We start from the raw sequence: 26,899 nt of genomic DNA on the forward strand, positions 1-26,899 counted from the left end.
TCAGTGAACAGGGCATATTGCCTCTCATTTTCTGGCAGTTTATTATATAGCGGGGCCTCTTCAGCCCGTGTCACCTCCTCCTCTGGCGACATTCCAAAATCTTTGCCTTCTGGCCAGTCCGTGATCACTTCTAAAATTCCTGGATGACTGGGGTTTTCTATGCGAGCCCGTTGCGGGATCAGTGCAATCCACTTACTCCACGTGGCATCAGTCGCGTGATGTGTAGAGGAGACCCTCCCTTTGAACATCCAGCCCAGCACTGGCAGTCGGGGTGCTAAGTGGAGCTGTGTTTCAGTACCAACCACTTCTGAGGCAGCTCAAACTCCTTCATATGCTGCCAATATCTCTTTTTCAGTTGGAGTATAGCGAGCCTCAGACCCTCTGTATCCCCGACTCCAAAACCCCACGGGTCGGCCTCGGGTCTCCCCAGGTGCTTTCTGCCAGAGGCTCCAGGTAGGGCCATTCTCCCCGGCTGCAGTGTAGAGCACATTTTTAACATCTTGTCCTGCCCGGACTGGTCCAAGGGCTACTGCATGAACAATCTCCCATTTAATTTGTTCAAAGGCTTCTTGTTGCTCGGGGCCCCATTTAAAATCATTCTTATTCCGGGTCACTTGACAGAGAGGGCTTACAATCAGACTGTAATTTGGAATATGCATTCTCCAAAAACCCACAACACCTAAGAAAGCTTTTGTTTTCCTTTTTATTAGTCGGTGGAGACATAGCTGCTATTTTGTTGATCACATCCATTGGGATTTGACGACGTCCATCTTGCCATTTTATTCCTAAAAACTGGATCTCCTGTGCAGGTCCCTTGACCTTACTTTCTTTCATGGCAAAACCGTGTTTCGGAAGGATTTGAATTATTTTCTTCCCCTTCTCAAAAACAAGTTCTGCTGTGTTGCCCCATACGATGATGTCATCAATGTATTGCAGGTGTTCCGTTGCTTCACCTTTTTCCAGTGCAGTCTGGCTTAGTCCATGGCAAATGGTGGGGCTGTGTTTCCACCCCTGGGGTAGTTGATTCCAGGTGTACTGGATGCCCCTCCAAGTAAAAGGAAACTGTGGCCTGCACTCTGCTGCCAAAGGAATTGAGAAAAACGCATTAGCCATGTCAATTGTGGCGTACCACTTGGATGACTTTGTCTCTAGTTCGTATTGAAGTTCTAGCATGTCTGGCATGGCAGCACTCAGTGGTGGCATGATTTCATTCAGGCCATGATAGTCAACTGTTAGTCTCCACTCTCCATTACACTTGAATTTCTTTAAAAAAATTAAAACTCTCCATTAGCACTGGCCATATGGGACTATTAAAGGGTGAGCGAGTTTTGCTGATCTCTCCTTGGGTCTCCAGTTGGCGAATCAACTTATGGATGGGAATCAGAGAGTCTCGGTTGGTGCGATATTGCCGCCGGTGCACCATCGTGGTAGCAATTGGCACTTGTTGTTCTTCAACCCTCAGCAACCCCACAATCGAAGGGTCTTGAGAGAGACCAGGCAGGGTAGACAGCTGTTCAGTGCCCTCCGTCTCCAAGGCAGCTATACCAAAAGCCCATCGATATCCCTTTGGGTCCTTAAAATACCCTCTCCTGAGGTAGTCTATGCCAAGGATACACGGAGCCTCCGGACCAGTCACAATGGAGTGTTTATGCCACTCATTTCCAGTTAAGGCTTACTTCAGCCTCCAATACAGTTAGCTGTTGGGATCCCCCTGTCACACCAGAAATACAGATGGGTTCTGCCCCTTTATAACTTGATGGCATTAGAGTACACTGTGCACCGGTGTCTACTAGAGCCTTGTACTCCTGTGGGTCTGACATGCCAGGCCATCGAATCCACACAGTCCAATAAACCCAGTTGTCCCTATCCTTCACCTGGTTGGAGGCAGGGCCCCTCTAATACTGGCCAGAGTATCCATTACCCACATATTGTAAAATTGACTTAGAAGCCCCTTCAAGAGGATCAGAAATAAGATCAGCCCTTCTACTCTGTTTGGAAACTGGAGTGGTATTTTTCCTGGTAGAATCCCCTTTTGTGGTGGTTTTTCCTCGCTACTCTTGTACCCGTGCATCTAGGACCGAGGTAGGTTATCCATCCGATTTCCTCATGTTCTCTCCATGGTCACATAGGTAAAACCACAGGGTACCCCGTCGCATGTACCTTCTGTCTTCTCTCTCTTGAGCGGAGGAATGCTTACCCTTAATAGCTGAGATATGGGTCCATACAGGTGGGGAGTAGGACATATCCTCTGAATTGCTGGACATCCTGGGACAGCTTCTCCACAGCCAAAATGCGGAGTTGTAGGGAGGAAGAGAGATTTTCTTCGTATTGCTGGAGTTGGCGAGCCACTTCATCCACCGTCAGTGCCTCTTCGTCTTTCCAGGTGATTATTGCCAGTGAGTTGGCATAGGACGATGGTGCGCTCTGTACAAACTTCCGCCACATGGGTCATGTGCATTGGACTTTGTCTGGATGTTTGGGTAATTGTGCATTGTCCGGGTCATAATAAATTGTCTCTAGCACAGCTAATTCCCTCAGATATTGGATACCTCTTTCCATGGTGGTCCACTTGCCTGGTTGACATATAACATCTTCCTTAAAGGGGTACCTTTCCTTCACACTTGACAGGAGTCGCCTCCAGAGGCTGAGGTCTTGTGTCCCTTTTCCAATTGCCTTGTCAATGCCACCTTCCCTGGCAAGTGATCCCAGCTGCTTGGCTTCCCTATCTTCTAATTCCAAGCTATTAGCCCCATTGTCCCAGCATCGGAGAAGCCAGGTGATAATGTGCTCACCTGGACAACAGCTGAAATCTTTTTGCATATCCCGCAACTCACTCAGGGATAGAGATCGGGTGATTACCTCTGGTTCTGCCTCTTCCTCCTGTTCCCGTGATGACCTTGGTTCATCTTCATCCTTCGCTAAGCGAACTGATTTTTTTGATATTTCTTTTTCTGTACGGGGGCAACTGATACTGGTACGGGTTGGTTCTCTGGTTCAGCTGCAGTGCCTGTCACGGCAGTTGGAGTGGTCGCAGTGCCTGTCGCTGAGATTGGAGGGGCCGTGGCGCCTGTTGCCGAGGTTTGGAGTGGACACGGTGCCCGTCGCCTTGTTGTCAGATCCAGGGACCTTCTCCTCCCCTTGAGGGTACTGAATAGTGTTGAACGGGGCTCAATAGGCCTGGGCCAGACCATAGCACATTGCAGTGATTTGTGTCTCTGGAATTTTCAGGGTGACAGCATACTATTTCCAAATGTTCTACTAGTTCTTCCCGATTCTGCACTTGTTCAGGAGTAAAGTTCCAAAACACTGGAGGTGCCCACTGTCCTAGATACTTGCCCATACTACCCCACACACCCTGCCACTCATAATTATCCAGCCTTGGGGCAGATGTCTGGGTGATATTCTTAAATAGTTGTTTAACCCTAAACAAGGCCTGAACAACATTCGGGAACATGCTAGTTCCTAGCAAGAGGACCATGCTGGTTTCAACTTCCCAAGGGTATTCAAATTTTTCAAAATTCTCAAACGCCATTGTAACTAGACTGGAGGAGAAGGGAAAGGGGAAGAAAGGTGTCTCACCCATAGATTGGGTCTCCGAGGAGGAAAGGTAAAGGGTGTAATTATTAATAGTTTCCCAGAGATGGCTACCGAATTGTAGAGGTGACGACAATGCTGAGTGCAAATACCAGATTAGTCCCACGACCGATAATTTTATCATACCACAAGCCAGTATTACAGAATACATCAAAGCAAAAACTTTAATCTACCTCCCGTGGATGATAAGCAGCAGAACAGGGACTACATACAGCAAGTGAGGTGATAAATAACCGAACTCTAAAAATGAGCGCCACAACTCTTAGAGTTCATAAATCAACATTGTGACCAGCGACTATTAAACTAATGTAATGAATGCTTGTAACAAATTCATTTTAACACGCTCTGGTCAGATCTGTTGTTATCTCAACCCTTCATGCCCCACGTTGGGTGCCAAAAAGGACTGTCATGGTCTAACCCCAGTCAGCAACTAAGCACCACGCAGCCACTCACTCACTCCCCCCCACCCAGTGGGATGGGGGAGAGGATCAGGAAAAAAAAAAGTAAAACTCGTGGGTTGAGATAAGAACTGTTTAATAGAACAGAAAGGAAGAAACTAATAATGATAATAATAACAATAATAAAATTACAATACTAATAAAAGGATTGGAATATGCAAAACAAATTATGCACAATGCAATTGCTCACCACTCGCTGACCAATTCCCAGTTAATTTCCAAGCAGCGATCCCCCCAGGCCAACTCCCCCCAGTTTATATACTAGGCATGACATCACATGGTATGGAATACCCCTTTGGCCACTTTGGGTCAGCTGTCCTGGCTGTGTCCCCTCCCAGCTTCTTGTGCCCCTCTGTTGCGTTAAAGCGTAACTAAGTTTGGCAGAAAATAAACCCCCTTGCATTCCAGCTTGTCCTCAGATATCAGAGGGGCTGGGGGCGGCTAGGCTTAGATTCTGGGTGATACCTAATTCAGCACTATAAGTCCGGTCGCGTTCAATATATTCAACTATCAATCACGATTACGGATGCACTAATAGTGCACTGGCACTGTACTTTCAATTTAGCCACGTTCAACGCACTAGAATTTCCAGACTTAAGGAGTTTGGTCGTGTTCAACGAACTATCACAGCTAGATTAATGAGCAGCGCAGTTTATTAAAGCAACAGGAGTACAGGTTCTTTTGGATTGCCGGTGATAAATACACTGTCTGCAAAGCATGTGCAAATAATAATACAGTCGACTACAAGAACACTAAATTATGGAAAAACTCTATAGAGATTTCTAAGTTTCCTGGGGAAGCACTCGGTATAACCGAGGGTTCAAATCTTACCCAATAGGCGTCCCTATGTGGGGGAAGAGAGGTTCAGCCCGTCGACTGATCCCAGAAGTCAGTGATGTCCTCCTGACTTGTCTATGCTGGTGTCTTCCCTAACATTCCTCCTCTCTTAAGCCCTTTTATATTTTCTTATTTTTTAGGTGGAGCTTGAGTGATTCTAGTCATACATACCTTTATTATGATTGGTGTAAAATCTCTTCACTTTACTTTTAAAGGTATATGCTAGAGAAAATTCTGAGAGCATGTTCAGTGAAGGGTGGTCGCACCTTGAAGTTGGGTAGCTTTTGGGATGGAGGTGTGTTTTAGTATTAGAATGAGATTATAATGAGCAAAGTTCCATGTCAGTACTCCAGAACGGGGCACTTATGATATAAAGCAGAAGTAGAACAGTAGGTTGACAAAACCCCATTGTTTCACATCCTTGCTTCAGTGGATTCAATGCAGGGACCTACTGTTCTTGTTCCTATCGTTCCAGTTCCCTATCCCTGCGATGATATCACAGAGCCTGGCTGCAGTGTCTCCACTCTGCTCCACCCTCCGTGTTGTTTCTCTCAGAGTCAGCATACCAAGCTCCCCTGGTGTTGCTAACATCTAAGGTTGCAGGTTATGTTGCTTAGGGAATTATTATGGAACAGATTCCTTGCATATCCACCGCATTCCACCCCGGAGGTTTACCTTCCCTTAAGAGGGGGACATATCAATAAGTCACCTCCAGCAATTATTCCACACCCTCCAGCCTTCTTGCTGGCTGGGCATGAGAAGCTGAAAAATCCTTGACTTAGTCTAAACACTACTTAGCAACAACTGAAAACATCAGTGTGTTATCGGCATTCTTCTCATACTGAACCCAAAACATAACACTATACCAGCTACTAGAATGAAAATTAACTCTATCCCAACTGAAACCAGGACACCTGGCCTGCAAAGACGAACACAGCTTCAGAGGAGCATGAGCTGGAAAGGGTATCATCATCTCTTTGGTCCCTGAAAGAGATACTATTCTTCTACTTTCACATTTAACCTAGGCTACTCATTAGGATCCATTCCCCAAAGGCTGCTGTGGGGGGAGTGTGGTTACTCCCTAGAAGCAAGCTAGAGATTGACAATACTAATTTTTTTTTCCCCTCTATATTAAATGAACTAGAGACCCATAAGCTAGTTCTCTTGTAAAGATAGTATTTACTATCTGTCCTAGACTGCAAGATGATGTAATGCTTTATGAGGCAATAAACTGTAAACTAAATACACTTCTGGTTTAAATCCAATCAGAAATTCAATAAAACTAGCTAATGTAATATCAGTTTATAAAGAAACTCTGTTATGTCTTTTATTATTACAGAATTAGAGATATGGATCTTCAGCATCTGCTGTTTACTTTGGCACTGGTCTGTGCAAATGACTCACTTTCTGCAAGTGATGGTAAGTTTTATGATACCTTTCTGTGCCTTTGTGTGTATGTATATATATAGCTTTATATAAAGAGTATTTTTATATTATATGTGTCAGGACTATGCATGTTCCTTGATTGCAGTAACCTGGGTACATCATGTGAAATGTGAAAAATATGTCAGTTAATCTTCTTGTAAAGATAGTGGATGAGATTGAGACAACATGTTGCAGAATGAAGGTGAATTTCATAGACAGCATTAGGTGTGTGATGTGTAAACAGGCTGGATCAATGTTGGTGTTAGATACCTGGATTTTCTTTGCTCTGGTACTGAAATTATGAAAGAATTGTATGGGGCTAATTTTTTATAGAAACTTTTTTCTTTTTTTCCCCTTAACAAGTCTTTTTAGTATAATCATATGTTAAATGTAGAGCTATTTGGAAGTATGGAGGAAGCATTTTAAGACTGTACATGTTGGGTCTGAGGGCAATATGAACAAGTTTCATAAGAAATATACTTAGAAATTCTTGAGTAGAGGTTATAAAAGGGATTTGAAAAGAACATGTAGCCTCAACTAGCCAGCTGGCTGTGGGTAGCCAGTAGAAGCCTTTTTAGCTAGGAGAAGCTCTGAATGCACATCCTGTGGTGTTCATGATTCAACAGATCTGCCCAGGGTTCACATCCACTGAATGTACCTCTGGCTTTCCACAGTTGTTCTTCTTCCCATCCTTATTCACCTCAATTCTTCCATCTTCTAAATTAAATGCGGGGCTGGAAAGTATTCGCTCCAGCTGAGCTTTCTCTGATGCTTTTTCTTGTTGCAACCAGCAACGATTTAGAACCATTTCTGTATCACCCAGAGGCCTGCTTTGAATCTGGCTGGTCCTTTGGGACTAGTCTTTTACTCGTTTAGAACAAAGAAATCCCATTAACTTCAGTGGGAGTTTTATGTTGTGTCAGACTTATCTGTGCTACTTTGGTTATGATCTGCTCCTGTAAACAAATACAAGTTAACCTAGTTTGCTCAGTCTTGTTCTGGCCTTTGGAGAGAGCAGTAACAGTTTTCCATAATTACTAATTTTATATGAATGTGTCGCCACTTCTCCCAGAGCTACAGAGCAGCTACAGAAGGGTGGCTCTGTAAGCAGGTGCCCCTCCTGACCTCCTAGCCAAAATCAGTGTTAGCAGAGAAAGTCAGAGAGGGCAGTTTGAGTAATTTTAGAAAAAGTGGGGTGAAAACAGCTTCCACAACAAACTGTAAATAAACTGTTAAAATTTTCAATGAAAATTTCTCACATCTCTATTTATTTTCTTTCCTTTAGCTCCATACTTAGGTGTTACTGAATGCAAATTAAATACCTATGGAGTTGCAAGCCACGTTTGATTAGCCTTTCTAGTCTTAGTTTTAGAATATGGTACTAAACCAAACGGCTATGGCATAGTTGCCTGTAGTCATAACTGTCCTACAGTTTAAAGGTATAATCATCCTCCTTTGCCCTGATACAGTTCTGCATTTTCTTGGAGTTGCATACTTAAAATTTCTAGATATCCATATTTGCTGGAACACTGGAGAGATATAAGTGTTATTACTTTGTTGTTAATGGAGACATTAAGCTGAAATAAGATATAATTGGAACTCAAATGGTCAGTTTTCAGAGAATTTTTCCATAAAGTTAATTTTATTTATTAAAAAAGGGGTTTGGATAGGGAAAACACAGGTTTCTGTTTGTTTACTTCTATGTATGTGGCTCAGTCTCTTATCCTCTGTGTTATCAGACACCAGCTAATCTATAAGATTCTCTTCTCCCCTGCTAGTTACAGCATTTTCTTTAACATTTACCAAATTTGGTTTGAGTTCCTAATGTAGCTGACTGTTGAAGGCAATGAATGAATCAAGTTTTCACTTTTGTTCCCTACTTTCATTTCCTACTTGCAGCAATACTTTCATTCTGCTACCTACATGTCCCATGAGTGTGCCTATTTAAGAAGTGTGGGGCAGTGAAGTGTTTATTTTCATATTAAAATTGGGCTCAAACAATGTGGGGCCTTTATTTAATGTATTTATAATCCTTCTCTGTCTTCTGATTTTTTTAAAAGAAGATGAATTTTCTGATGGCATTTGCAGAATAAAGCTATATATTCATTTTTCCCCTTTGTGTACCAATCTTTTTAGTTAGACCTATGAACTGAAATAAAATTTGCAAATTCCTCCTTGGTTCTGCTGAAATGTGGAAAGTCAGTATTTCACAGTGAAATATGATACACGTACCAGTTTCTATTCATTGTCTCTTACAGAATGGTCAGTAGAACAAAAACAAATGTGTCCTGACTTGATCCTTCCCCCTGCAGTGTCTGTATTTTATAGTACATTCATTCAATGGACAAAAATAATCTCTGCTCAGATGCAGTCTACTGGACCAATTGATTTCTCTCTTGAGGTTTAAGAGCACATGAGGATTTTTTGATCCTTGGCAAATGAGGTGTGGTCCAGATGTCCTAAGTTCAGTAAAAATCTGTGTTATAAATAAAACTTAACCACAACATCACCTTTTGTCTATACTGGCGACTTTTTCTATACTGATGGAATAGTAATTTCCATGAGCTTACCTTCAGAATCAAAAAATGAAGAACATTTTAATTGTGTTCCTGTGCTTAAATCCAGACACAATACTAAATATATATGTCCTGATTCACTGCATTATTACAGAATTGTGTGTGTGAAGGGAACAGAGCTTTGTTGTCCCAAAAATAAATTTCTAACCACTAAACTGCTTCTAATGCTGTAACACATTTATTCTGAGTAGGGGAAATGCTCAGTTGAGAAAGTCAGATAAGGAAGTATAAGTCGAACAAGAATATTTGAGATAACAGCATGAGAGAACATCCATTTGTCATTCTTGCATGATTTAGGACAGAGTATTAGATGAGATGTTTATTGGCTGTTTTTTTTCTTTTTTTTTCCCCCATGTGAATGTGCTTGTATCTGCAAAAGTTCTCATGAGCATCCAGTCCCTCTCCCAAGTCATTACTAGGTGATGAATCCTGATAATCTTACAGAGTTCTGCCCAGCACAGTCTTGCTGAGGCCTTCCTATAAACTTAATTAGAAGTGCTCCATACCTGTACCATATCTGATACGTTGCCTGAAGGACTGGATCTGTGGTGTCACAGTTCCCTAACAAATCCACTTCAGTAATTGTATTTTTTATGGCAGCAGGTTAAAAAAATTACATGTAGTTGCTAATCTTACACCAAAGCACATTACTGAGGCAGTGTAATATTGACTTGTATATGGAAGGATCCATGGAAGAACTGCACACTTTTATGTCCTGAAAGTAAAGCTTATGTTCAGCCTTACAAGTGCCTGTGCTTTGAGCTGGCTCTGTGCAGTGGGGTCGGATCCACCCTTGGCACACAGTGAAATCCCATACGTGTTTCCTCCTGGCAGGAGAGGGTGTGAGGCCAGCAGTTGGCCAGAAAACTGCACAGCATTTGAGACCAGATATTGGATATTTAGTCACCCATTTGCTGTCTCCAGGCTGGTGCCAAGTTCTGCTGGAGGCTTTCCATTGATCTAGCTAGTTTTTACGCTCTCCTGCTAAGAGCTTGGATTGTCATCTCCTTAAACAGAGGCTGTGGCTGGAGTGAAGTGACAGGGGTGCCCACTGTCTCTGAGATCGCAATGTTAAATGTGACCAAGTATGTCTGCTGCATCAGGTCTTTGTGTATAAGTCAGAGCGGAGCAGGTTTGGGACTTGCAGCCTCTTGCCAGCTGGATGCTGACCCACATGCTGTCTGTGTCCTTGAGGTGCCGTACGATAGAAAGGGCAGAACATAGGCAGTGGTAGAAAGAAAGTGTAAAGGCCACAGTAATGGGAAGGTAATTTCTAATAGGTGTGTAATTACCATAGGTAAATGGGTCTTGTGCCCTAGGGATTTGAAAACATAAGATCCATTTTCACAGATAATGAAGACATTTTTGTTAAGTCAATAGAACTTAGGCGCCTAAGAATTTAGGTTGCTTTGAAGATGGGGAGTTGTGTGATTTTGAAAATTTAGTTTAATTTAGTTAATTAGGTACATGAACAAGAGACAGTATTGCTTCATGAGTAGATCACCTACTTCTGTGCAATAATAATCATGGTTCAAGAAAAAAATAAGAGCTTATATTCATGTACACATATACAATTTGTGTTTGAGATATTTACATTAATGTAACTACAGTGTTTCAAATACATATCCAGCATACACCTAGCTATTTTGGTTTACTATACCTGCTGACATCAGAAGTGGTTAAGGGGTATTGCTCCAGACACAGGTTGCAAAATGTTTAGGAAGCAAAATAAGTTTTGTCTGCTTGTTCCTTCTCTACAACTGATGAGTGTAGGTCACATAAAGACACAGAGGAATAAACTGGCAATTAGTCCCAGTTAATAAAACAATACATAAGCTCAAGCAGTTCCAAAACTAATTTCTTCCCAGTGAAAAGAAGTGGGAAATGTCTTTTCTCATTTTTTGTACTAGATCATCCTCTGAAGCAGGTTTAGAGATGCATTCATATTTAATGATAGCACAATAAAAATATTTTTGAGTGACCTGTTTTTGTACAATGATAATTTTAGGAGCTACAAGCCTGAATTTATTGTTCTTTTTATCTAATCTGATTTTAGAAATGTATTTAATTTTTTGCATCACAACTTTTTTTAAGTATTGTATAAAGCTGTTATACTCAAATGCCCTATTTTCCTCATTTTTATATAAGAAGTGGGATTAATTATTTTCCCTTCTGAGACATATCAAATCTAATTTTTACTTCCATCAAAACATCCTTTTGTTATGCTGTTGTCTCCTCACTTATTGTACTTGGATGCTTTGCATGCATTCCACGTTCAGATTAAACCATCTAAGTTTAGGTGTGCACTGGGTGTGAAAACTCCCAATTATAGAGCTAGGGATTGTATCCGTAACCCATGTATAGGGCTTTAGTATCATTAAAGACACCCCTGGGCACCTGAGACATCTGCATGGGACTCACAGAGATGACACAGGACCTGCAGGACATCTGCATCCTTCTGGAATGGCCAGAATCTTAAAGAGCTTTATAAAAAGCTTAAGGTCAGGCATCTCAAATGTCCCTGAACATCTGTTTTCAGGCAATTAAATCAACTGTAAATCAACTGTTTTGGCAACATCAGCTGTTCTTTATTCCAGGGACTGTATTGACTAGCTCTCCATTGACTTCATGGGAGCTTGGACACCTAAGGATGAGACTCATCCATGTATGAATCATATGGATAGCCTCCAGGTACTCAAAAAATCTGCATGAGACTTGTAGATAGGGCATATGACCTACTACCTGCCTTTTGAAGCAGAGGCTGGAAGGCAGGCAGAATACCCTAGGCAGTCTGAGATAGCTACAGATGTTTAGGCAACTAGATTTTGCCCTACCTTGCATAAAGAGAGCTAAATATAGGTGTCTTCATTTTGAACTGAGTCTCACCCTTGTTTGGGTATGCATACGTGCTTTCTACTGGGTAGTGTCATAACTGCTCAGCCACATGCCACATCTTCTATTGCCAGCCAAGGTGAGGGGTCTTCTTACTGGATTGACAGGATAACAGTTGGGTTCTTGCTGTCACCATGAAATTAAGTAGCAGATGGATGTTGTCTAAAGGCATGGATTTGACTTTTGTGACACACAGAGGAATTCTTAGTCTAAGCAGTAAGGTGCCTTTGAATTGCAGCATATTCTCTGCTGAGAAAGGGAAATTTGTCCATCTGTTCATGGAGTTAGGAGGTACCAGGGACTTCGTTGCCTGGCTTGAAATATTTAGAAAAAAAGATTGATAGCTGTGTGGGGTTTTGGCTGAAAACACGTTTTGTGATGTAGGCAAACTCAAATTTTATAGATTGCAGTCAGTGCAGTGACAAGCCATTTCTCATACATGAAGGGTATTTATTTTTAATTACTTTTTTTTATGGTCAGGAAGACTAGATGTATTTGCATATATAACGATCCTAATCTTGTTAGGAAGTGACAAAAGATAATGAGAAAGGGGGCAGAATCTTTCCTTAGTTTAAGCTGCAAACTCTCTTGCCTCCTCTTGGTAAATAATACTACCATAATATAGTTGGTAGTCATTTGTTCATTGTGGTCATTTTCTCTTCTGAATTCTTCTAACTGGTGTGTCTTTGCTAAGGCCTTTCTCTGTGTTACCTACTTCCTCAATTATATGCAGCTATAGAAGTATGGAACACAAGCCAAAGCAGAGTTGGCAGTAAAACCTGAAAAGTTCAAAATCATGATCAGCTTAGTGCATCCTATTTTACATGGACAGGGGCAGAACTGTCAAGAACGCGTATTAAAAACTTTTACCTGCAGACAAAGCCTTTAGAATAGTTGCCTTATTTCCAGAAGTTTAAGTATCTCTGAGCAAGAAAAATGTTCCATTATATAGTAGAAATTGCTATAGAGCCATTCCAGGAGCCAGGATTGGAAAGCTTGGCACAGGGAAGTGTAAGTTATACCACTCTGATCTGGCTAAGCCATTTCAGCTGGAGGGAAGATTCAGTTTGGCAGAGAGCAAAGTAGTATTTCCATCATCACTTTCCATTGCAATTAGGTATGGCTTTGATGGCTAGCAGAAAAAAATTGAGGGAAGGCCTTGAGTCTGTGCACTTTTGAGTTACTTCTACTGCTCTTGCTTCCTAGCCAGTAGTATATATTTCAGATAAGCCATTTGTCTGGGCCAATGTGACAGTATCTATGCTCTCACATTGAGAAGAAAGGATTTCACCTTGTCTTTCTTCTGTGTTGGGAGCATACATGATATTTTAACAGTAAGGGATTTGGGATTTCTAAGAGTGGAAGACACATGCAGGCCTATATTTTGTAAGAAAACACAGAAAATAAAAACATAGTGCTGAAATTTTCAGGTATAGTAGCCTTAAATTATGCCCCTAAAAATCCATGTTTAGGCTTGTAACTGAGTAGATCCAATGGTTCAAATGCTAACTTGGATTGCAAGAGACTTGTCTCCTTTGTCCTTTCCTCCAAACCACATCTGTGACTCCAGCATTTACTGAAGAGTTTCAAGCCTTTGGATATCTTCACTCACAAGCCTGCCAAAAACACTTCATGAACAATCAGCTTCAGTCAGATGCCCTGCAAAATAACGTATATGCCAGTTTTCCCATCCAGTTATCTCTGTTATTGTTGTCCTAAAAGTGGATTCGTTACCCGGTGTGCAATAGACCAATCTCACACACTCAGGAGAGATATTGCTTTATTCTGCGCAGGGTGCTTGGTGGACTTCTGTCCCAATCCAATGTCGGGGAAGGTTTCGATATGATCCCAAGAGCGAGATTAAGACACAAACAAGGTCAAATGCCGTATACCCAAAAGAGCTTTTATTATTAAAAGTATCAAAAGTAGAAAATAGTAGCAATAGGATAGAATGGAAGAAAAGGTAGAAATCAAGCAAGCAGTCAAGATAGAGTTGCAAGGATAGTCATCACCATGGATCCAGTGGCGTCCCGTTGGTCCTCAATCTTCAATTCTTCGGTGGTGGGTGCACACCACGGCTTGTCTCCACGGTTTTTTATAGGGCACAGTTTGATGATGCATGCACATACGTACTGTTCATGCACTGTTCACACACTGCAGGTTTCGTCTATCACACGACCTTTGCGTGATCAGCACTAGAAACCGGTATCTTATCTCAAAGACTACAGTTTCCATGAGAATGGCAGTCTCCATATTCCTGCATGCTTCGTCAGCTCCAGCCCATTTCCTCCCCTGGATGCCTCAGTGGCCTGGTAATCATCCTTATGGACAGAGGAGTGTCCTGCTTAAACAGGCCATCCCAGAGACAAAGGGCTTGAGATAAATAGTTCACAGTTCAGTCTCTCACATCAAACAATCCTTGAGATGAATGGCTTGAGATAACAATTCAGTCTCTCACAACTTCCCACAAATCAAGCACACCAGATTCATCAGGTGTGCCCCTTTTATACAGTAACAATTGCATCTAATTTATTAAACTACTCCTACCTAATACATATTCAAACTATCTGATGCATATGCATAGGATTATGTGACCACGACACATCCAATGCCTTCTCCGCATGCGCGGGGGTCTCGGGTGGTCTTCAGTGGTTGTTTGGGGAGGTATCCCCTCCTCACTTTGACCGCTAAGTCGCTCTGTATTGGGTCAGTGGTTCATTTTCCTGCCAAGAGGGTTGCACCATCAGTCAGGAAGAATAGAAAGGATCAGAAGGGGTGCTCCAGGTGAGGCACCATTAAACAGGAAGAATAGAAAAGCTCAGAATGATCTTGGCTAACTAACTTAATTTAAAACAGGACTTTCTAATCTACCACAGGATTTTCTGTATCTGACATCATCTTTAACATTCCTGCTATTGTGTCGATTTTCTTCAATGCTCCTTAGTTACTGTCATATTTTCTTCTCTTTTAAACACAAACTCAACAATTTGGTGTCCTCTGATTGCTGGGTTTTGAGGTCATTTGCAAAAATTAGCCACACCTCTGTAGTTAGTCAGAAGTCAGTCATTCTGCCTCTCAGCTGCAAGGCTTGTAATCCCAATGTACATCTTTGCTCTCCCAAGCAGATCCATAGACTGCAGCCAAGCTGCCAACACACACACTGGTCCTCCTGTGAACCAGAATTGTTCCTTCTTTACCAGGGATGAGCTGTACCCAAAAGTGCTCGCTCACAGTAGCCACTTGTGGCTTGATTTTGGAGAAGCAGTGAGGCTAGTTTGAAACATGAACTTTTGCTCACACATGCAATTAAATCCATGTATTTAAGGAAGAAGATCAGATGATGGAGATGATGCAAAAATGTCCACAGCAGTTTGTTACCACTATCTAAGAAGCTAACAAGTGAGAAAATTCCTAGTTACAGTTTTTACTTTAACTTCTGTTTTGATATTTTAAATGTAGTTGTGTATTTCATGTGAATTATTTAAACAGTTTGTACTGCACTAGCCAAATGAGCTCAGTTAATAAACTGACTGTGCATCAGGGGAAGGAAAAGTAGCTCAAGCAAATAAACACTAATCCATATTATAAAAGCATATTGCATGAGTTATAATGAATAATTCCATGCAGTGGAGCACATGCAGAGCAAATTGCTTTCAGTACCACCCATCTGTAACAGGAAAAAGAAACCATTGTTACTGCACATTCATAGCATACAATGAAATGACCATGGGAAGGGGTGACTTTTTTTCATTAATTTAAACAATGATACAGTTATCATTGTGCAGTAACTTGCACTGCCTGATTTAAAATACAAGGGATTTTTAGAACCAAGAGACTGTCTGCAATGTTGCACCTTTTCTTTCCGTTCTGTGCTCTTCAAAAGTGACAGTCAGAATCAGGTTGGAAACAGAATAAAAGTGTGACTGGGAATTGGAGAGCCATCACTGAACAGACCTGGTTCCTACCAGTATAAATGTGGGAGCATTGTTTGTACCTCAGCAATATTTCAGCACACCTGGGTGTTCTCTTCAGCTGTTCCAAGGGATCAGAAGTAAAAGAGAAACATTTTAGAGTAGGAGTTCACAAGGTGCCATCCTTGAATCACACAGAGTGACTCCAAAAGCTTTGTGCTGGTCACCACCCTCAGCAGAACCAGATGATTTTCAGGGTTGCAGCAGCACTTCCAGCACAGTTGGGTACTTCAGGAACTGGAGCCACCATTTGGAGGCCTTGCACAATTCTTGGTCAAATGGGCTTTACGCAGTCCCCCAGTTGGTTGTTTCCAACCTTGGCTGCTCCCCCAGTCTTCCCTGTTATGTTCTGTAGCAGAGTTACTGGTACCCAGGTGATTATCCACTTCCAAGGATGATGGGAAGGGGAATAGGAATGAGATAGTTCTGGGGAGTTTGGCCATTGTGTGGCCCTCCACAACAAGGCTCTGGCAAGGTTCTCCTTGGGAATAAAAATACCCGGCCTAGGCTGTTTCCCTTCTCTGTTATTGAAAAGGTGCTAAAAATGAACTATGGAAGAAGAATAGCCTAGGGATGATGCTGTACATGAGAGGCAGAGCTACGGACAACCAGTAAGGACTCTTTAGCTTCTGAATTTGGAAGAAGTCCTGATATTTAACAAGACAGAGGTTTTTATACTTTGCTTTCTCTTCCTGCCCGTTACACAAACAAAATGTAAAATTAAGTAGTAACAGCAATGGTTAGTTTTCTGCAGAAACTCTAGAAAACTGTGAAGACTTTTTTTCCTGAAGTACAGGATTTTTTAATTTTTTTTTTTACAGATAATTAAAAATCTTTTAGAAAGTAGTTAATTCCATGCTAAGGGGCATAGAATCACCATAAAATAGGCTTTTGGTATATCTAAAGAGCCATGCGTAATTTCTGTTCAGTCCTGTGTTTCATTCCCATTAAGTTGGTCAAGGAAATTTACCTGGGAGTTTCAAAGAATGCAATAGGAAACTCTTAAATATTAAGTGTAGCTGGGAATTTACCACTTATCAGCCTTGGCACCAAAGAAGTGGGATGTAGCAATGTATTGGGTTTGCATGGCAAGGTTTTGGTAGCTGGGGGCTACAGGGGTGGTTTCTGTGAGAAGCTGCTAGAAGCTTCCCCTACATCTGATAGAGCCAATGCCAGCTGGCTCCAAGATGGACCCGCTGCTGGCCAAGGCCAAGCCCATCAGCGATGGTGGTAGCGCCTCTCTCATAAGATATTTAAGAAGGGAAAAAAAAGTTGCTGTGACACAGAAACTGCAGCCGGAGAGAGGAGTGAGAACATGTGAGAGAAACAACCCTGCAGACACCAAGGTCAGTGAAGAAGGAGGGGGAGGAGGTGCTCCAGGCACCGGAGCAGAGATTCCCCTGCAGCCCGTGGTGAAGACCATGGTGAGGCAGGCTGTCCCCCTGCAGCCCGTGGAGGTCCATGGTGGAGCAGATATCCACCTGCAGCCTGTGGAGGACCCCATGCCAGAGCAGGTGGGTTCCTGAAGGAGGCTGTGACCCCGTGGGAAGCCTGCACTGGAGCAGGCTCCTGGTAGGACCTGTGGACCCATAGAGAGAGGAGCCCACGCTGGAACAGGTTTTCTGGCAGGACTTGTGACCCCGCAGGGGACCCACGCTGGAGCAGTGTGCTCCTGAAGGACTGCACACCGTGGAAGGGACCCATGCTAGAGCAGTTCATGAAGAACTGCAGCCCGTGGGAAGGACTCACGCTGGAGAAGTTCATGGAGAAATGTCTCCCATGGGAGGGACCCCACGCTGGAGCAGGGGAAGAGTGTGAGGAGTCCTGCCCCTGAAGAGGAGGAAGGAGTGGCAGAGACAATGTGTGATGAACTGACTGCAACCCCCATTCCCCATCCCCCTCTGCTGCTCAGGGGGGAGGAGGTAGAGAATTCAGGAATAAAGTTGAGCCTGGGAAGAAGGAAGGGGTGGGGTGAAGGTGTTTTGAGATTTGGTTTTATTTCTCATTACCCTACTCTGATTTGATTGCTAATAAATTAAGTTAATTTTCCCCAAGTTGAGTCTGTTTCGCCCATGATGGTAATTGGTGAGTGATCTCTCCCTGTCCTTTTCTCGACCCATGAGCCTTTTGTTATATTTTCTCTCCCCCGTCCAGCTGAGGAGGGGGAGTGATAGAGTGGCTCTGGTGGGCACCTGGCATCCAACCAGGGTCAACCCACCACAAGCAAATGTGACACCTATTTTAAAAAAGAACTCAAGGAAATTGCACACCAGAAAGTTTTTCTTCTGGGCAAGGCAAGTTGGAAGAAACTTGGCGCTCTAATGAAATGGATGTGAGGTCAATAACTTCTTATCTTTCTGACTCCGTAGCATTTGCACAATAGGAAGCTGTAGAAGTTAATCAGAAAAACCCAAGGTATCTCCTGTTACTCTTGGCACATGCCTTTCAATGCACCTAGGGCCGTTCAGAATTAAATTAAAGTTCTGGCTGGATTATGCCATGCTTTGCAGAGGTAGAAGGCAAGACTTTGCTCTTGAAAGGATGCACTGGGAGCTCTTTGGGGTATCCAGCTGTCACAGCTGAGACTGTTTAACCTCCCATTTCTGGCCAAGCCAGGTAAGTAGTTACATCCTTGTCTACAAAAAGACTTGCAATAATATTGCAGAACCCTCCTGAATGAGACTTCATATTAAGAGAGGTAGCAAAGACAAAACCAGTGGAATTTAATGTGGTTGCCCAAAATATCCAACTGCTATTGTCTACTTTCCCAAGGCAGTGAACACTGCTCATTGTTTGAAGTAGGTTTTTCTCTGCGTTGCCCTTTCTTTCCTCCACAAGTCAAGAAACATTTATTTTTTACCAGAAGTAACATGCTTTACAGAATCTGGCACATTTGCATGTGGTGCGATCTTGTGAATGTTTTGTTGAGATAAGTGACACCTTCCAGTTGGTGTTCTGCAGGAGGTGAGGGCTTCTTTCCAGAAGTGCTGACCATCTCAATTATATCCTCCTTGCAGAGCTCCCAGTGTGACATGTTATCTTATCCCCCCAGTACAGCAGGCTTGATATTCTGCTTCACCAGTTTATGTAACTAATAGACTTAAGTAGCAGTTCTAGTTACAGGAAAAACTGTGCAAGGATTGCATCTATCAGGGTTAGTGTTTGGTCTGTCTTGTCCAACTTTGTAACAGAAGGCTTGATTGTAAATTATTGTTAAATGCTGTTTTTCAGTTATGAGATCTTGTTACTGCTAGAAGTCAACATGGGTTTTTTTTCCCATTTGTTAAGCCGAAAGTGCAATTTTTCTTAAGAGAATGAGGCTCTGTTTTCTTCTTGTTTAGAGAAGTGTCAACAGTTAATGTCTTTCTATTGTTACCGAAATCCGGAGTAAAACTCCTTAACAGCAATGAGAAGTTAAGAAGCAGGCACTTCGTTTATTGCAGCGCTGGGGACACGGGGGATCGCTCCTCCAAAGGCGTGTCCAACTTAGTATCAAAATCCATCAGTTTTTATAGACTTTTTCTGTCAGGTCATTGTTACATAAGCTCTTTACATAAAAATGCATACTATGCTCGCTCTTAAACTTAACCTTTATAATGATTGGTCCTTTGATTATATAACCTTATCAATATTCTTATTTAAAAAACAATCATTGGTCATTTACACTTAGCTCTACTGATTGGAATCTTCGATACTCAGATCGAGATGGGAAGGGTAAGGGGGTTTCCAAGCAGCATAACTGGTGTCCATGACGGTTTCCTTAGTTTCTTAAAACAAAACATAGAAAAACCAGTAACTTCCTGCTGAGGTTTCCATGGTTAGCTATTTCAAACTTTGACAATGTTAAGGTTCCTATAGTCACACATAACACAGTTCCTAAAGTTTCTATGGCTACATTTCAAACTTAACAATCCTATACATTATGCTTCACAATCTTACTTCTTAATCAAACCTAACTCTTCTATGTGATTAAATTCTGATTTCTTTACCAGAATATTTGCAACACTATTTAATTTCATTATATCCCCTTGAAATACTTTAAGAAACATGAGTTATGACCATGACAATACTTTGCACTTCCATGGGTTTTACATATTGGCAACTTGCAAAGATGTGTGAAATATAATTAAGATCTCTGGTAATCCCAAGATACCTGTATATACACACTGGCTTTCTAGAAACAGCATTATTTTTTCCAGAGTCATAGCTATCCCTAAAGAAAAATAGAATATTAGGCTTAGCATGTGGCTCTTACCCCCCTTTGTCATGACCCGGGCTGGACAGACCAGGGAGTCACATTGAATTTGGAATTCCCTCAGGCTAAATTAAGGTGAAACAACACCAAACGATCAGTTAAACATTTTATTCATGACAGAAGCAAACTGAACTTGGGAGGCATAACAGTAGGTGGTGGGGTTTTTCACAACAGGAATTGGCATGAGACTACTTCCATAAACCGTGTAACCCGTGGTAACCATATACATCAATTCAGGGAAGAAGGAGATCCCTCCTGTTGAGTCACGAGGTTCAGAGTGGACCCTCTTGGTTTCTAGACTCCTCAGAGAAGGGCCCAGGGGCGGCTGGATCCACTCCTAGTCCTAGACTTGGTCAACGGTTTATGTCTAAAGGGATGAGGTGTAGGGATTGTGGAAAAGGAAAGAGAGATCAAGACAGACAGAGAAAAAGGAAGAGAGAAAGATTTCACCAGTCCTGGGTCCAGTGTTGGTTCAGTCAGCTGAGGGTCCAGTTCCAGTGGGCTTGCACCCCTGGGGCTTCAATTTGTGTCCTTTTATCATCCTTGCCCCTCCTTCGGGCAGGCACTCGAACTTAGTAGGCCAATTAGGTGTCATGAGCAGTTTGTGAGCCTTTGGAACATGGGGGTTGTTTGGGGAGTAACTTCCCCTTCCCTGCAGATGTGGCCATTATTTGATCTTTGTATCAGAAAAGGGAGCTGTGCACCCTCCAGCATGCCCTCCCTGCCCTGTTGCTGATGTCTGAGCTGATGGGTGCTGATCCGCTGCTCTTCACCCAGTGGTTCCTTGCTGGGCAGGGTTCATTGTTATGCAGAGTTCCTCTTTAAGCAGAACTTGCCCCACCACAATGTTTGAGACATTAACTCTTTCAGTCTCTCACACCCTTTAAGAACAGAAGTGGGGACCAATAAAAAAAATAAATGGCTTGCATTGATAGGACTCCTGGATTTAAACAAAGATAGTCCCTGTCTGTTGTTCTATTTGCCTATGGGAATCCCATCATGCATTCACTTGCAGTTTATGAAAAGCCGCTATAATCTTTTAACAAATTAATTTTAGAAAAGCCCTGAATCCTTCATATCTCTCCTTTACTAGAGGTAAGCTGCCCTGACTTATATAGGCGGGGAAGTCCCGCAGCATTTCCTGGTTGTTAATATAATACACTGTAGCTTTTAAATACAGCATGTTAGAAAGACATGTGAATTTTGGAAAAATGCATAAGAAGAAATCCTCCTTCCTTTAAATAAGGGCAAGGCTTAGGTCATAGATAAGGAATAAAAATTGTTCCTAATTCCATATTTGGGGTGGCTACAGGATGGATGTGTCCCTATGATAGCATATGTCCATACATTCTGTATGGTATGTCTAAATATTTTGATGGTTTTAATATTTTGTACCAGCCGTGGAAACTGGTTTGCTGCTAGGTGACTGTAAAAGTGAGATTTGGTAAATAATTATTAGAAATCTTATACCAACACTATGATTGAAACAATAGACAAAAGTATAGCCAAGCAATTAACTAGTAGAGGTAGTTCCTCATAAGTTTTGCAGTTCTTGGCTCTTATGACTAGATGTTCCTGTACGCTAGAGGAGAACAATGTTGAAACTGACCACATGGGATTGAAGCTGCGTTAAGCTTCAAGATCAAAGAACAAGGACAAGAATAAAGACTTCAAGGACAGCCAACAGAATCTCCAATGGGTTGGTGGTCGTAAAAGCAGCCCTTCAACTCAAATGAATTCTTCATTGCGCATGACCGGATGTAGGCAGTACTAAGATAATCAGTTACAATAATTTTTATGTATATGTATACTAATCTGATTAATATGTAATTGTTACTCCATATAACCTGTTTGTGCTGAAGCTGTGGTATGCACGCTAGGTGGAATTATCCCCCGTGCATCCAGCGCTGCAATAAAGAATGCCTGCTTTATAAAACTCCAAAACGAGTCTTAGAGAGTCAAGGACAGGAATAGGTTTGCCAGAAAGTTTGTGGAATCTTCATCGTTGGGAGACATTCAAAACTTGACAAAGCTCTGAGCAACCTGATCTAACTTTAAAATCAGCTCTGCTTTCAGCAGGAGGTTGGACTAGAGACCTGAAGAGTTTTCTTCCAATTTAAATTATTCTGTGACTGAATGATTCCATGACTCAATAGGGACCATGCAGAACAGCTGCTTAACTGTTAACTAAGCAGGCTGTGGTTCTTTAGTTTAATGATATGGGATTCAGAGATTCGACTTTGGATGAAAACAGTAATATTTGGAGATGTGGTGAGAACTTCTAAGGCTTTTCAGAAGCAAGGCTTCCTCACAGAAAATCACTCCTGACACATTAAAAGACCCAAGATGACTTCTTTCCTTGTTGCTGCAAAGGAACAAAAAATTGGTAAAATCTAACAACACAGGAAAAAAAAAATATTCTTACAGACTCTGCCCCTCTTGATGAGCCAGCATTATGCTGCTTTCATGGTTTACAGCATTTTTTAGAGCTTCCCTGAGTTTGATTTCCTTTGCATTGGTATTCTTACCCTTCCCCTTTTTATTTCATCTCTCTTGTATGCATTTTTAGTCTACTCCAAACATACTCTGCTATCCAGTTCATTCTTTATTTACTCTCTATATATTCATGTGAAGATAAGAGATTAAAATATTCAGGTGAATATGCAAATACATATAGCTAACACACACATATGAACACTTGCTGCTTCTGTTTCCATCTAGTGGCCAAATTATGTTTATTTTTTCCTAATCTTCCATACACTACTTTTATTTTTGTCTTATACCAAAGAGTTTCACACAGTTCAAAACAGAGCTAGAAAAATGGATATCTGTAGAACAATGTACAAAATTCTGCTGATTCGCTGCAGGTTTGTCACCATAATAACATTTGGAAACAGGCTTCTTGGACATCTGGCAGCAAGACTAGGAAAATGATAGTTGCACATCTCAACCCACCAAGAGTGTTTCCAACAATAAATCTTATTGTCTCCCTGGAACCTTTTACTATTCCTCACAAAAGAAAACAAATCTGAAAAACATTATTTTAAATGCTTGTGCCTCTGTCAGTAAAAAATGTTGCTACTCATTAAGAAGGAAAGGCCATAATTATGAGAATTATGAAGTCCTGTTAACAAATGGAACAGCTTATCACATCCAGGATGAATGTCATAAATCAACAATTAGTTATGACAGGCAGAGATTTAGGGCTCACTATTCTGACATAGAAACAAACATCTCAAATTTCCATGACAATACTGTATGTAGATTCCATTGTGTCTGCTCATAAGATCATGTCAAGGCATCATGAGCCTGATGGACTTAAGCCATGATTTGTTCTCAGAGTGGAATATATCTACTTTTTAGAGAATCATCTTAATAAAGATCCTTAATCATTCTCCAAAGTGTAAACAAGACTGTTCAGCTTGTGACAGCAGACAGAAAGATCAAATCATACATTCAGCGTGGTGAGAAACTTACTATTTCCTAAATCTGAACAGTTTGTTTGCTTGTTTCTGAAGGCAACCTAACTCAAAGCATTAATGCATTTTATGTCTTGCAACCCAAATTTCAAAAGTATAGGAATGGGTTCCTACTGATGACTGTGGTATGTATAGAGCTTTGGATGTTCATCAACTGAAAATATTGCCTGCCTTGTTGTCACTTTGTTTTACACTAAAAACATGTAATTGCTACAAATTCCTTTTTTTCCACTAGAAAAGAAAAGGCCTAAAATACTTTTTGCTGGAACTCATTTTGCATTCATATGCAGGGAAAAGCAGTATCAGCCTTTTTAATTTATCCCTTTTTCCAGAAAGTTTCACACTCAGTTCACCTTTTTCAATTGCTCTGGTCTTCCAGTATTTTCTTTGTTTGCATTTCCATGTTTTGCTCAGTGAGCACTCAGAGCCATGGATCTGGCAGAACTGGCATCCTTCAGCACAGCTTACCATTTTCTAGCATTAGCTTCCCTGAACCACTTAACAATTCTGGCAATTTTCCCCCAAGCAGTAAAATAAAACCAGGAAGAGCCTTTAATTTTGAGTGTTGTTGGGTGCAAAGGGTTCTCAGCTCCTTATAGAATGAAATTAGGGCCTAACAGCCATACTTAATCCTTTGAAATTTAAATGTTCTGACAGAGATTAATAAATTAACTTTATAGGACTGTAAACTGCAGTACCGAGCACTTCTGAAAATTTGCTCCTACGAGTATTTAATGCAACTGAAAATCAGTAAACTCTGAATGTTGTTCCTTCAGAACACAGATATGCTGTTCCTACCTTTGAATTTAATGTATATCAGATGATGTAACTGTAATTAATCCTTACTAAAAGATTATAGCAACCTGTGTGGACATATCCACATAGAACTCCACCTTATGCAGAAGGCTTGCTCTCTGTTTATGAAATGGTTGGGTATCAGGTCCTCAATAAAGGCCACCTCTGAATACCCACTGTGTCAGCCCATCTGGGATCACACAAGCACAGAATAATTTAAATGGGAAGTCTCTTTGGTAGCTACCTAGTTCAGCTTCAAAGCAAGGCCAACTTCAAAGTTAGATCAGGTTGCTAAGGGCCTTGCCCAGGCCCATGTTGAATATCTGCAAAGACAGAGATCCTGCAGTGTCTCTAGCAAAGCCTGCTCCAGTGCTTAACCACTCGCTGGGGAAGAATTTTCTCCTTATATCCAAGCAGATGTTTGCTGTTGCAGCTTGTGACCACTGTCCCTTGTTCTTCTGTGTGTACTTCTGAGAAGAAACTGGCTCCACCTTACACATAACTGCCTTTGCTGTACTAATGATCACAGAAAACAGAAACCTGACCCGTCTTCTTCAGGTTAAACAAGCCCTGTTTCTTTAGCCTCCTGTATGCCAAGTGTTCCAGCCCTCCATCCGCGTAGTGGCCATCCACTGGATTCTGGTCTGTCATTGTCTTCTTCTGGGAAGTCCCACACCATAAGAAAACCAGACACAATGCACCAGTGTGGAATAGAGGGGAACAATCTCTTCCCTTGACCTGCTTGCAATGCTCTCAATAATGTGGTCCACTATGTGGTTAGACTTTAATCTCACACATCGTCATCCACCTCTTCTCCTTTTCTGTTTTCTCCTCTCTCATGTGGCATTGAACAATCTTTCAAGAAGCACCCTGGTGTGAGGATCTGTAGAAAGCACACCTTCATGAATTCACCATTGTTAAACAGCATGATCCATACTGTAACACATTTTTCATATTTTTTCAGGTTTCAGATATCCTACATATCATTCCATAAACATATCTCTGTTTCAGAAAAGCCAACATACACCTATAAATTTCAAAATATCATTTTCACATACTCACACAAAATCTTTAACATTAAATTTCCAAACATTCACATCATACAATCATCCCTCCAGTTGACAACCTTTCAGCAGCTGCAAAAATAAACCAAGCGCAATTGCGAGGGGGTGCGCTTACCCTTCTCCTGCCTCTTATATACCAGTCATCGACAGGTCCGTCCTGGCTCCCGATACTGGGATGCAGCGGTCACCCCGGATTTGCTCGATCTACCTCCAAGATTGCTAGCGGCCGCTCTATCGGTCAGCAAATCCCCCCTTGTTACCATACAGGGTACCCTCCTCCCATACGGGGACTACGCTGCACGCCAGACGTCTCTGCGCGATTTACCAGCTGCCCCGGCCCGTACGATTTACAGGCTCCCTTTGTGAAACATACCGTTTGGTCCGCGGCTTCAGGAGGTCGTCGTCTGCTCCCGCGGTGAGCGGCTGGCAGCGGAGGCTCCTCCAAGGAAAGTGCTCGGGGTACGCCGAGGGGCGTCCGCTCCGCAGTTGGTCCCGCAGCCAAGCAGAGAGTCTCCTGGCTGGCTCGCCAAACTGACGTGCGGAAACGGACTCCACAGTCAGTGAGATTGTAAAGTAGGTATGTTCATTCAGCGCTGGGCAGCACGGGGGGTAGTCCCACCAAAGTCGTGCGCGCCCGACTCAGCAGTTCGCTTCAGGTTTATACAGTCAAGTGTTACATATTCACAATACGCCTATACATAGGCATGACCTATCCCCGCTTCATATTAAAATTAGCTCCGAGAGGTCATTTCCATAGTCTCCTCTCAACTGCGCTTGCGCAGTGCCTCTTTATGGTGGTCGTCTGGTGGTCGCAGAGATGAAGATAGATGACTCCTCTTCATCATCGCTAGTAACCTTTTTTCTTGCGCAGGCTCAGTGATTTCTTGGTATTCACCCAAGCCGCAAGACCAGTCTTAGCTGGCTCTTGGGGCCAGCTCCTGCTTCTTATCAGGAACTGTCTCTACCTTATTGGCTGGTTCTTGGGACCAGGTCTTCTTATCAAGGACTGTCTCTATGTCAGCTAATTTCAACAATGTAAGCGCTAAACATCATCTTTCATCCCCCTTTATTATGTCTACTGAGATTCTTCTGACTTCCCTTGTCTCAGTATTTTTTGTGGAAATAGCACAAATACCAGAATGAAGGAGGACATACTGACACAGGAGCTGCACTGATTCTGCACTATTTTTCTATTACTCCTGCTCAATAACTGAACTTTCAGTTAGGCATAATGTCTTTGAACTCTAGCATAAGGTTGGCAGAAAAAGGAAATGTCCATGGAAAAGTAAGACTTTTGCAACCCTTACTCATTGCTTTCTTTTAAAAATTGGCTGTGTAGTATTTGTCTCAAATAACACTATTTTTGGCCATGTTACTCCAGAAACCTTGTATCAGATGCAATAATTAGTATAAAATGGACTAGACCCAACTGGAATTACTTTCATTATTCTGGGTACACTGGAACACAGTATAAAATTAGCTACACCAACAGGCTTCTTCCCTTTAGGGTATGGCTTGATGCAATCTGTGCGCTGCCATCAGATAGTATCTGC

General features: G+C 42.0%; 1 protein-coding gene across 3 annotated transcripts in view; it reads left to right on the forward strand.

Moving 5' to 3' along the window:
* LOC121232759 (growth hormone receptor-like) overlaps nucleotides 1–26,899 on the forward strand; it is a 227,951-nt gene that overhangs the window by 140,204 nt on the left and 60,848 nt on the right. For all 3 annotated transcript variants that reach the window (XM_041121168.1, XM_041121166.1, XM_041121167.1), the window contains one exon: nucleotides 6,229–6,308. In XM_041121168.1, the coding sequence (XP_040977102.1) occupies nucleotides 6,239–6,308 (70 nt within the window). In that variant the 5' untranslated portion in view covers nucleotides 6,229–6,238. The remainder of the gene's footprint in view (nucleotides 1–6,228; nucleotides 6,309–26,899) is intronic.

The sequence above is a fragment of the Aquila chrysaetos genome, chromosome W, assembly GCF_900496995.4.
Source record: "Aquila chrysaetos chrysaetos chromosome W, bAquChr1.4, whole genome shotgun sequence".
NCBI lineage: Eukaryota > Metazoa > Chordata > Aves > Accipitriformes > Accipitridae > Aquila > Aquila chrysaetos.